Source organism: Varroa destructor, unplaced genomic scaffold (assembly GCF_002443255.2).
Source record: "Varroa destructor unplaced genomic scaffold, Vdes_3.0 BEIS01000003.1, whole genome shotgun sequence".
NCBI lineage: Eukaryota > Metazoa > Arthropoda > Arachnida > Mesostigmata > Varroidae > Varroa > Varroa destructor.
In genome coordinates this window covers 8,449,060-8,462,123 of record NW_019211456.1, presented here as the reverse complement: position 1 = coordinate 8,462,123, position 13,064 = coordinate 8,449,060, and the positions used below count along the sequence as shown (strand labels likewise).

Here is a 13,064-nt window from a genome sequence, read left to right as displayed (position 1 = left end):
GATATTTTCCCAAGAGTGTTATGAGCTTCGCAAGCGTAATCGTCCTTATCAAGAGGTGAAACCTCGTTGACTATTAAAACTCAAGATGCAAAGCGAATTCGAGTATTCGCTACCAATTCAATTTCACCTGGAATGAAGAATGAAGAACATAATATCTGCTAAATGTTACATCAGATAGGTGTGCAAAGGATTAATAGGTACAGTTATTATGTGCCCGACTACGTGACAGTTACTGCTAGTTACAGTTACAATAAGTAAAACGTAATAATAATCCATATAGCTTAGTTAATCCCAACTTTTATTAGCGACTTAAAAGACCTATGCGAGTGTATGTATCCGTACTTTTTTTTACTGTTTGAGTTGCTACCAAAAAGGTAATAAAAAAAATTAAGCAATAATGAGCGTAAACTGCCGTAAAAATCTAATTAAAATATTTCGATGTTAAAAGCGAATAGCGAATTGGACAGCTTAGCTGTGTAAATGAACCAAATATACGTATAGGACTAGATTAAGCAAGCTAAAAAGCTTACCTTTCAAAAAGGCCACAATGGGCGCGACAGCCCGAACTAACGGTTTCTCCCGATATCGCGATAATCTTCATAGGGATGTTTGTTGCACCCGAGGTCCACCGGGATGCAACCTTTAGAATTACTGACACTAACATACGGTCGGGACCGTACGTGTTTTTAGCGACACAAGTATAGTTGTCAACGTGATCTGAGCTAAGCTTCTCTATTTGAAGCACATCTTGAAAATCATCAAAATGTATGATTTTCACGCAAAATGATCAATCGGCGTTCTATTATTAGTTAGGAGAAGGATATTGGTGGTGCTCCAGAACTTACAGAACATATGACCGATAAACGCTTGCCCTCTGTGAGATCACCGGCTAATTTTTACAGGGGAAATTTCAGGTATAGCTGAAGTTTAGGTTTGAAGTAGTTTTTTTCATAGCACATAAACGAACAAATATATCAAAACTTATTGACTGCACATTTGTTGTTTTGGGTTCATATTATTAGCCATAAATGCTTGATATATTATCAAGTTATAATATTGTACCTATTTTGTCTGTTTATATTCGAGATAAATACACACATCCATAACGTATAGGCAGCATAGTAATCTCCATTATGATATTTAATTGGACGCCTTTGTACTAGAGTAAATGTGAGCCAGAATAAAAAAGGTTGCGAGACTGGTGGCTCCTCCTTCTGTGACCATTTGAAAGCTAGTTGAAAAACATCATGTGCATTAAACGCCTTAAAGCGGCAAATATTTTGTGAGAATTAAGGTTTTTAAATATCACATTCTTACGTAAAGTATGTTACCGTTTAACTGCAGCAGGAAAGTCAACTTCATTAGCTTAATTTTAAGCCGAAATTTCAATTCGCCTAGTTTAAATAAATGGCGCTAAAGCAAATGACGACCTAAATGCTGTTACCACTAAGGTGAAGTGACACAGTTCTTGATATTTTTCCTAGTTCATTGGAAGCTTCGCAAGTAATGTCCCCCTGATCTTCCGGAATAACCATTGGTATCGTCAGGTAGCCATCGTCAATATGAACACGATTAGTCGGTATCAGCTTCATATTTCCTGCAAAGCAATATGCTGCGATACTATTTGGCTCAATTGAAACTCAGTAATTACCCCTCTACAATGCTCATAACCGGACACAAACTACACTTTAAAACAATTTAGATCTCAGCAAAAAATAATTTAATTTATAGATTAAACTCAAGTTAAAACTTCGTATTTCATTAATAAGCTGCTGCAAAGTACCGTCAAGCTGTTAAATATACTTGCTTTGTAAAAAAAAATTCAATGGCACTGCAAGTAAGCGGAGCTGAGAAAACTATAATTGCTCTCAACTTACCTCAGTGGTTCACTGAAAATATATCTAACCATCATTTCAAATATAATACAATCATTCTATTCACCAAATAATTATGTACAACAAACACTACGTCCGAATTAAGGTAACTAATAATTCTAGCGTAATTCAAAATGCTGAACCTTACAATTGTAAATTCTTTGCCTTAAGTAAGATCGGACTGCAGCGCTTACCTTTATAAAATGTGACTACTGCTGCCGGGTGAGCCGTAACCCTGCAGTCTATAGAGAAATTATTGCCTGCCACGCTTCTTACATCCTTGATATTATTATTTACAGTCCATCGAGGAGAAACTTTTATCATAATTTGTACGGTCATTTGGTCAGATCCATAGAGATTTTTCGCATTGCATGTGTAGTTTCCAACGTGCTCAGCACCGAGTTTTTCGATTTGCAGATTATCTTGGTACTCGTCAGTATGTACAATTCGAACATTAGGCAGGGTTCCAACAGCGGAACTATCTTTAAGCCAGGAATAGGATATCGGTGGAGTTCCAGCGCTTACTGAACACATTAGAGTGAGGCGTTTACCTTCGGTCAAACCGTTGGGTACACGAAATGGGATAATTTCAGGGGGACCTAAAAATTAGTTGGTCAGTTGTTTAGATAGAATTAAGTGACACTTTTTTTAGAAAGAAAACAGACAACCAGTAACAGGGGTATAAAACGTAAATCATATATAAATCATATATATGTAGTAGAACATAATGATTTAAATTATATGAATATCGTTGTAGGAGATTTGCTGTTGATTTACTTGCACATGATATACAATGTTTTCATTTCTCTATCCAACAAAGCAAAAAATACTTACCATTAGCTTTCACGACTGCAAAAAAGACTAGAGTGAGGAAGATCATTTTAAGCAATGACCGGTGACTCTTGAGTGCCGCCATTTTGAAAGTCGCGCAGGGCTCCAAAAATCTTGAGTATAGTAACCGTAGCGACCCCTAGCGGGACAAAACTGACTTTGCGCCAAACTCATACCTTTTCCACAGCTCTAATAAGTAATGGTATTCTAAAGAACTCTTGAAAACATTCTTGAATAAAGAAAAATTCGAGCATGCGTTTCAATTGGGTACACGGTAAGAGAACGAACTTCTTCTTTCGCTCTTCTTTCTTTCTTCTGAACCCCTTCTTTTACCTAATTTAAAACGATGCCGCCATTTCCTAAAACGCCAAGCAACTGTTACAGATAATAGAAAGTGTAAGATATGGAAGGGTTATATGAAATTGGCAATAAGACGTAACGTTTTAACAATAAATCATCGCGTTTGATTGCACGAGAAACCTACGCAAAAGTATTACCTGTTAATACAAGCTGAACCATTTTAGAAACCTTTCCGATTGAGTTCGATGCTTCACAGAAAAATTCCCCTGCATCTAGCTGTTGAACCTCCTTGATTCGAATCAGTCCGGCATCCACAAGCAGCCTTGGTGTAGTTTTCACCTCAGAGTCACCTGCCGAATATCGGCGTATTAATATAATTAAATAGCATCTTTTTAGCTTCGCAACACTCGATAAAAGTTATCTGCAACATGGTCTATAAGCTCGTGTCTTTATTGTTGACACTTTTATTAGATTAGAAAAATACTTAAAGATTAATGTTCCTTTAGGTGTTCTCTTGTTGTCAGAACACTTTACGAAACAGAAGTCGTCGTCACGACAGTATCAACCAGAAGTAGCTTTTTGTGCCATAGCTCTAAATTTGCGGCTACATCAAATAATTATATCAACGCAAAACTGTTTCTTAAAAAAACTGTTACTTGAGAATCATCCTAGCTGGAATCGATAATAACAGAATAATAAAAAACATTTGTCAGTTGTAAGCGTATTTATATAAATATAGGATCTGAATCGGCTTGAAAAAAATATTAAAAAAAAAAGAAAAAATTTATAACCCAATAGTACGAATGCTGGTGATGTCGTATGTTTGTATTGTACTTCCTTCTAATACAACCTATTTCAGTTTTATGTTGATAATTGATTGGCCATGTCCTAGCGTTTTCATAGGTGCAAATATATAATAAGAACCGTAGTAATTTTTTACGAGACAAAACGTAATTTATAGATTGCGCATAAATTGAAATTACACTACATTGGTGTGGCGCTGTTTGGAGGGAAAAATGCCAGGCCTTGTTTAAGATTTGATACTTCAATATGCTATACTCTGTTCACTGCTTCTTACAAGATGTAAAATGTAGTCAAAACGTTTACGTATATTTGATGGTAGTCTAAAATAAAACTGTTTCTTTAGATTTATGGGACACAATATTAAAAGGATGTGGTCATTTTCGTGCCGATTTCTTTTATTTTAATTTTATATTTTTTAGATTTCTAATTTAATTGACTTTCTAATGGTTGCGTGTTATGAATTTACATAAAATTAAACATAAACACCAAGATACGACAAGTTGTTTACTTACCTTTAACGATACGGACCGTTGGTAATGGATGCCCAAGAGCCTTACAATCTATAGTAACGTCCTCACCGATTGCCGCTGAAATTCTACCAGAGCTCTCTGTTATCCAACGAGGTCTGTATTTAAGCACTACAGACACCGAAGTCTGATCTGATCCAAAAGCATTTTTTGCACTGCATGTGTAGTTCCCTACGTGAAGAGGGGTAAGTCGTGGAATTACCAGCGTTTCTTGGTAATCGTCAATATGATTTATTTTTATCTCGCCATTGGATACGAGCTGCACATTATCCTTTCGCCATGAGAAGGATATTGGAGGACTTCCACTAAAAATTGCACACATAATCGCGAGTCGTTGTCCTTCTTCCATTATTTCCGGAACCCGTGCTGGTGTAACTTGGGGGGGTTGCAGAGCATTTATGGATACGGTACAGAGAAACCAGCTAAATATACAGATGTGTAAGTTCCTCATCATGAGTTAATGTACATGCAGTTAAGCAAGCGGGTCTTGGTACCCGCTGTAAGTTGGGAGAAGCGCACCGTAAGATGAGAGTCGTCACAGGTGGCGCCTCCTGGTGGAACTCACCCAAAAACTTCATTGAGAAGGTCAGTTTATAAACACGTTAATGGCAAGCTTTTGCTCCGCTTTTTTAAATATTTGCAAAGGTCAAATAAAACAAGTATCAGTATTAACGTAGGCAAGTAATTATTTTATTTTCTTCGTTCGTTTATGGCCGTGTTTATAATCGTTAAATGAGACGGCAACTTGAATTTTTGGCGGCAACCTCTTAGCTCTATACATCTTTAAAAAGAAATAAAATTATAGAATAGTGCGGCGGTATTCAAATCGTTATGATTAAAGTAACGTCTTGAACCGACCATCTTTTTTGTTGGTTAGTAGTTTTGCTAGCGCTCGTGCGTGTCAAAACGGCTCAGTCCGTTAAAATATTACTGAGAGGAAAGATAATTTAGGGAATAATGATACGGCCTAAGTTATCATGTCAGGGGTTCAAGGTTAAGTCTGTACTAATGTATATATTGGATAACACATCGTACTAAGTTACCAGTAAGTGCGATTTGGAAAGACTTCCGAATGGCTCCAAGAGCATTTTGCGCTTCACAGGTGATTTTGCCCTTATCCTGTAGGGCTAACGATGAGATGCGAATTAAGCCGTTTCGAGTGATGTTTACCCTCGATAACTGGGTAATTTCCTCACGGTCTGTAGAGAATTGTTGTTTTATATTATTTACGGGGCCGTAATAGACCTAAGTTATTTATTGACGTATTTTTGTTTATAATAAAACTATATATCTATATCTTAACTATGCACGACAGTGAAACGTATATAAAGCAGTAGTGTATTTCATTTTCTTTTAACACAATAAATAGCGGGTAAATATTCAAACGCTTTGATGAGCAAATAGCTAAACGACATTTAATATAAGAGAATTACTTGTTAATACTGCTAACCAACACCTACTTGATGTCTTATAAAAATAGGCTGGTCGATTCGCTAAATATTTCTAATGATAGTTGTCATTTTTAGGCTTAGAAAGGCGCACATTACAATTAGACCAAAAAATAGTAAAGAAGTAAGTTTACAAAAGTGAATAACCCTTCAAAAGTGGATTCTTCAATGTGACAGATTTCGGTCAAGAAGGTCAGCAGGTCAAGAAGACTTAATTAAAGACATTGCTCTGATGTCCTGTTTACCTGAAAACACCCTAATTGTTGGTGTTGGATGACCTGTGGTGATGCAGTCTAGCTCAATATTTGTCCCAATTACTGCTGCAACAATATGGCCTGCTTCAGTGGGGCTAGTTTTCCATTGCGGCTTGAATTTGAGAACTACGGCGACAGCCATCTGATCAGAGCCAAAAGCATTCTTCACTGCACAAGTATAGTTTCCGACATGAATGCCATCTAGTTTAGAAATCTGCAGTGTCTCTTGATAATCATCGTTGTGGACAAGCTTTAAATCATCATTTTGGTTAAGAAATTCATCATCCTTTCTCCAAGTAAACGCTATAGGAAGACTTCCTTTGGCGACCGTGCATGTCACTGCTAATCGTTGATCTTTTTCAAGATTTTCTGGTAGTCGAATAGGAACAATATGGGGTGGAACACAATAAATATGATCGAATAACAAAACCACATACAATAAAACTATCGGGTTCATCTTGGCATCTAGCACGGCTTCTCGATGTGTTAAACGGCCGCCATTTTGTACCCGCCTCCTGCTTCGGAGTCGATAATTACATAGTACATGTGGCGCCCCCTAGTGGTACCGAGAAGCGATTTTGATAGACGTGCGAAAAGAGTAATATATAATTTCTGTTTCTATTTTTTACGTAACTTTCATATTAAGGTTTCTTTTTACGCTTTAAGACTTTTATTAGTATTGTGGTACATTCAGTGAAACGCACTATTAGGTCTCAGAGTAGTCCGTAAGTGGGCAGGCATTGCTGCTTTGAAAAAATGTGTTTTTCAAAGGGATTTTAAAAATGTGTTTCGATAAAAGGGTTCACGACTCAGCAAAGCCACAAATGTTATTATATTCTTAACTTACTATACCGTAGAGTACAGCAAGTTGACTTTCTGTGTCATTTTGAGCGAAAGCTCAGAAAATGTTTACTTGAGTAATCGCCTATCGACCACGAGAAGAGTTAGTGTTTTACGAATGGCTCCAAAATAATGGTAAGCTCCGCATGTGAATTTTTCCTTATCTTCCATTGACAGCGAGGCAATATAAACAACGTTTACTGGAGTGAATTTATATCGAGACTCCACGTAAATGAGACGTTGCCTAAAAAACAAATTTTTCGTTTTAACATATATATCTTGTAAAATCTTATAAGTATGAGGATAAATCAGCTCCACGTATACACTTGATTTTTTAATTGCTGCTATGACGAATCTGTTTGGGACGAACCCCTTAACAAAACTTTATATAAAGGCTATGGCTACAACGAAGTATTTGAGCCGTTACGCTAATTAGCCGTATTCAAAGATCGGAATAACTTTAAATTTGTAGGACCTAAGCAAGGGCTCTTTGGAAGAGGTTATGACAAATCACTGTATTTGTTAAAGCCAAAGGAGAGGTATTCCAATAATACAAGATTCCTAACGGCGTTCTAATGTGTACCGTATGGTATTATAACGACATGTATCACTACAATGAATAATTAGCTTTCATATGACCTTTTAGGAACCCTTTAGCCACGTATATTGAAAGGGCCTATAAGCAAAATAATATCATCTTAATCAAATTGTACTTTAGTTGATTTTATCAAGCCTATTGCCTTTGATTAAGCGATAAGGATTGATCGTGAACCATGCATATATGCACTATAGAAGACTTACCTTTTGTCACTTAAACAAAAGTTGAATGTCATGCAGCAACGCAATTTAGCTACACGAAAGTTCCGGTGACACCAGTAATTACATGTTTCGGATTAGCGCGAAAGTTTCACTCCGGTTTGAATTTGGCCATGGCTTGGAACGACATTTGATCCGAAAGTGTTTTAGCTGATCATGTGTAATTACCAATATGTTGTCCTAGAAGGTTTCCTATTTGCATGTACTCTTAATAAGCGTAAGTATGCACTATTTTAATATCATTTTGTACTAGTGGAATGTCCTTTTTCCTCCAAATGAAAACAACGGAAAGGATTCCTAAATGACAAGTCTCTGATGATCTCCAAGGTTCTCCGATATCGAAGAGAAGCGATTTGCTGTGGACATGCTTTAACATATTTGAAAAAGACTGGTGTGAAAATTAGCAAACTGGATAGCCATCTTAAAACTATGATGATCGCTAAAGCTCTAATCTGATCCCGCCATTGCAATTCCACAAAGAACCTAGTAGTTTTAATGTCTACTTGTTTTGATGATTCATTATGAAAATACAGACGTTGTAATTCCACCAGCATTTTTTTGTGGTTTGTAGTAATGTCAATTTTTTCATCCTTGCTAATAATCTGGATGGTTAGAAATGCTTTGTCTACCTAAAAAAGGTATAAAATACGATATAGTTGCACTTCCCGTTCAAATAAATGGCGCCAGGTAGGCTACCGATGTCAAAGGTGTATAATTTCGACGATTAAGTTAAGTCGCCGGAGTGCTGAATAAATCATTGAAAGCTACAAAATTTTTTTTATGACTAATATTGGACGCACCGGTAAAGACTAAAATTGCTGATTTTCGAATAACACCAATGGAGTTTTCGGCTTCACAAAACAGGTTGCCTCCGTCTTTAGACGAGAACGAATTCAGTCGGATTAAACCGGATGGAAGAATCTCAATTCTTTTCGACTTGGTGAGATCCAGATTGCCTGAAATAGGAATATAATAAATTTCATTTGCTATACTTCTTTAGCTAGCTTCATAAGTTTTAGTAAGGACGTGCCACGTACCTTTACGGTCTTACATAAAATTTTACATTATTTGCTTCATAAAGTGAATGCAAACGATATTAGAAAGTTAAAGGACCGGTTAGATCCAGCTCCTTAAATCAATTAGAACTTACTTTAATTGGACGTATTTTGCAAATATATTACGAAAATGGGTTAGTTCTGTCATTATTAGTACTTCTATGAGAAAATTTACTTACCCTTGAATATTCGTATAGCGGGAGTTGGATATCCTATAGCTGAACAATCAAACATAATGCTGTCACCGGCTACGCCGGTGATGACACTGTTCTCTTTGCCGGGTACATTCCACCGAGGTTTAAATTTAAGCAGCACAGCTACCGATATCTGATCGGAGCCGAACGCGTTTTCTACTGCACACGTATAATTAGCAACGTCGTCGCCGCCAAGTGTTTGAATTTTAAGTGTCTCTTGATAGTCGTCGTTATGGACAATTCGGGTTCCGTTAGTTTCTGCTAGAGGACGTCCATTTTTCTGCCAGAAAAAGACAAATGGAGGGGTTCCTTTTCTAATGGCGCAGGTTATTATTAATCGCTGACCCTCTTCCAGATCATCAGGTAGTTTAAATGGGACGATCTGTGGTGGAATCGCGCATAAAACTTGGACTTTTAATATTAGAACGAAGATACTCAGGTGTGCTCCGACCGTCATCATGGCTGGCTTTGAATGGTTCGCCATCTTGAATCCCGCCTTGAGCTTGGACTCTTTGATATTAGACAATACTTGTAGCTCCCCCTGACGGGACCCAGCAAAGACCGTAGGCCTACCGCGTACTTTTATGTGATGAAAATATCTTGCTGTACAGAAAAAAATTACTTTAAGCATTAGTTTAATTGGTTTTTGTATAAGACATAGCCTCTGCAGACCTGTAAAAGACGATGTTTTTTGATGTACGAAAAATAGGAAATACCATTGGTCACTACTCAAAAGCGTTTACCTTAATCGACGATTTATCAATCACTGTACATGCAAAACGTTAATAATTTGAGAAAGAGCGGCTGTCTAAACGAATAAGGAAGTTCTCGCGAGTATGCTCCTAAAGGCTAATTTAGCAGCAAGTCACAAAATATAAAAGATGCGTCAAGTTACTTCAGCATCCCTCAAGCTTAATTGCTTTTGAACTATAGCGTACAAATGACATAGGTTTTTCAAAAGAAAAAAACAAATTAACAGTTTACCTAGAAAACCGCGATATCTAATATGCACGAACATTGTTGAAGAATGTTAATAAAGTACGAGCGTTTTTTAACGTCGATGTGTCCTGTGCAAACTGAACCTATGTTCTGTTCAATTCAAAAGAACGCTGAATAATTATTTTTTCCCTACCAGTGACATTTTGATATAACCATGGTATGCGATTATGGGATTTTACAAACCAGTCAAGGCGAAATTAAACGTTTTGCGGATTGTTCCTGTAGAATTGCGGGCTCCACACGTAACGTCTCCATTATCTTCCGCTAACACTGATGCGATCTGGACACTGCGATTTGGTCGAATTTCGAGTTTCGCAGACGAAGTAATATCTTTGTTGCCTGTTTCCACATCAATATGCAATAAATTCGCATTCGTATAATTAGTATTCCAATAAGGTATACACACTATTCCTAAGCTATTAATCGAATATATCTGAGTTAACGTTCGTCGGAAAAACAAGCGAGCGTTGGAAGACGGTTGCATAGATCTCTATACCGCCATCAAAAGGAGCGAAAATGAAACTCATTTATTTTGAGTCTGATTGCAATGAAAATAGTTTTGATAACATTTTTTTGTGTAAGTAGGTCAACTTGCACAAAAACTTACCACGAAATACGAGCAATGAAGTTCTATGCGTTGTCCTATTACTACGTTGAGGACTGTACTTTGTTCTTCTGTCACTTTCCACCCGAGTTTTAAATTAAGTACAACTGAGACCGATATCTGATCTGATCCAAATGCGTTCTTTGCCCAACACGTGTAATTCCCAACATGGCTACTACCCAATTTTGATATCTGCAAAGTTTCTTGACAGTAATCAGTATGCCTTATTTTCATAAGTTCGTTCTGTGTTCAAGGAAATCTGTCTCTTCTCCAGGAGATCGTCATGGGAAGGCTGCCTTTAGCAATGGCACATGTCACAACTAGCCTTTAGTTTTCCTCAAGGCTTTCCGGTGAACGAAATAGCACAACATGAGGTGGCACTGCTTTGATTAAGTGCCAAAATAATTCAAAAAGAATGCAAAATACAACTGTTTGTAATTTCGCCATCGTGCGGCTTAGACTACGCCGCCATCTTAGCGTCGCCGTGAACTTGTCGAGGTCGGCGTTAAGCAGTACACATAGCTACTCCTGGTACTACTGTGAAGAAACAGTGTAATATACAATTATGTTTGATTTCAATTAATGGTAAAACAGTGAAAAGTAAAGCTTCTGTTTATTACTGCCAAGGATTTCGATAAAGGCATATGTTGTTAAACTTAATATGAGCACTAAGTTAGGAAATATAGGATATATCGAATACACAAGTGGTTAGTAATCGACTTCCTCGATTTCCTAGCACTTCTCATTCTTCTATCGATATTCTTATTTTTTTCGTATTTACAAGCTTATTAGTTATTCTAGTGAATCACATCATAGTGATTTTCTTTGTGTTGTCTATCTAAAGAAGTACACTTATTTCATGCTACGCACGTAGACATGGGGTAATATGCTAATAGAATGCTCCGTACATTAAATATCTCACTTAAACATATTTTCCGGAAAATTTGAAAAGCCTGTAAGGAAGATATTTGTACCGGTTTAATTTAGATCATTAATTGCAAAATCAGACCCATAACATGTGGGTACCACATGTTATGGGTCTGAACAAATAATCTTAACCTTATTGATTGTCAATAAACATTTAACACTGCAATTTAAATTAGAAAAATAACTATGTAAGATATACAACAAGTGTAAATATAATGAAATCTACTAAACTATCCAGCAATAAGCAATCCAACGTTACATTAAAGAACAGCCAGAGAAGTAGAATATGTATATAAATATATATTATTTCCATTTATTAGGTTTCTGAGCATATAGAGCTTTGCGGGTGCTGAATTATTTTGCAAGAGACAGCTAATTAGGCCGAGTTTCGTATGTATACATACTGGCTTGATCACGTCGTTGTGATGAAATGTTGTTTAAGTGTGAGTGCTTGTACTGTTCGAAGAATGCTTTGTTGAATGCGGCGTTTGGGATACACTCGTTTGATGTTTACTTGTCCTCAGCACATTCTCATTATAGCATAGCAGGTAACGTATCTACCTAGACAATTTAAAAACTCGTGATGGCCTAGGTTCGGTTGACGAATCCAGGAATGATCACACTTTGCTGTTTGCTGAGAGCCATCAATATTAAAGATAAAAGTATCCAACATAAAGCACGAAAAATACCGCCAAGGCTATAAGCTGGTAAGTTCTTACTGCTTATACCTACTGCTTACACTTACTAAATTAAGTGGTAATTATACTTCCTGGTTGTCTTGAAATGAACTGTGTCACGTTCTTGAGACTCAATCCGTTTTTCTATTTTTTTGCAAATGACCGTCGTGTACATGTGAAAACTATTCTTCGAAAAAGTTCTAGGATACTAAATAGTGTTAGTCCATGTTAGAAAATGATGAAAACTTATGTATTCCTCTTACTATGGGTTCCTAATGGGAGTATACTATGTAAAAGGTGATATTGTATTATATATTGACGAAGTGTTCCTTAATTTATATGACAATGTGCAATTTTCTTTATATACTCTGTACGTGTAAGTCCCATTACAATTAAAGTTTGATGAACGTACAATAAAAATAATTTTAGCTTTATGTTAGGTAGAGATAGCAAAATGCTTTTAAGCAACAGTAGACGAAATAATTGCAACATATAAGCAGCACTGGGAAGATATTGTTCAAACTCTTAAAGCAAGAGCTAAATGCAAAATATCTTGTCAACCTAAACGGATAGCGCATCTTATTTTCAAGTATACATAGGTTTTTTTTCACAGCAGTCACAATCATTGATTCGTTGGTAAGTGGATGATGAAATCGAGTAGTATCGCGTATGATTTATTTTATTTAAAACAATTTACCTAATTATTGTTCGATGCCTAGGCTAGTCTGCGTTTGTATCATTGCACACTTAAATCCTTCTGGCCTTTCTAAATTAAATTTAAGTATCTGACTTTTGTTGATGCTTAATTTTTGTTAATTGGCCAGTAATGTTGACTCACTTTGTCTTTGATATTACTTTTAATGAGGATGCAGGCGTCATGGGCGATTTACACAACTTTGTGCCGAAACAAAATT

At 36.6% G+C, this 13,064-nt stretch overlaps 1 protein-coding gene across 1 annotated transcript; it reads right to left on the bottom strand.

Annotated features, from left to right (window-relative positions):
* Positions 1-123: 123 nt before the first annotated feature.
* On the bottom strand, positions 124-9,427 carry LOC111246397 (hemicentin-2-like). Its single transcript, XM_086982700.1, has 9 exons — positions 8,929-9,427; positions 8,495-8,650; positions 6,030-6,407; positions 5,380-5,535; positions 4,322-4,507; positions 3,203-3,355; positions 2,069-2,473; positions 531-747; positions 124-127 (listed from the first exon to the last, which is right to left on the bottom strand). The coding sequence occupies exons 1-9, from the start codon at positions 9,425-9,427 to the stop codon at positions 124-126; spliced, it is 2,154 nt and encodes a 717-aa protein (XP_086838826.1).
* Positions 9,428-13,064: the final 3,637 nt, after the last annotated feature.

What these genes read in the sequence shown, in the direction of transcription:
- LOC111246397 (XM_086982700.1), bottom strand. Translation starts at nt 9,427, where the DNA reads ATGGCGAACCATTCAAAGCCAGCCATGATGACGGTCGGAGCACACCTG. An exon ending in AGCAATTTTAGTCTTTACCG is followed by an intron (nt 6,408 to 8,494) that starts GTGCGTCCAATA and finishes TTCGACTACCAG; the next exon opens with AAAATCTTGAAAAAGATCAA. An exon ending in AACGGTCCGTATCGTTAAAG is followed by an intron (nt 3,356 to 4,321) that starts GTAAGTAAACAA and finishes GATATTCGGCAG; the next exon opens with GTGACTCTGAGGTGAAAACT.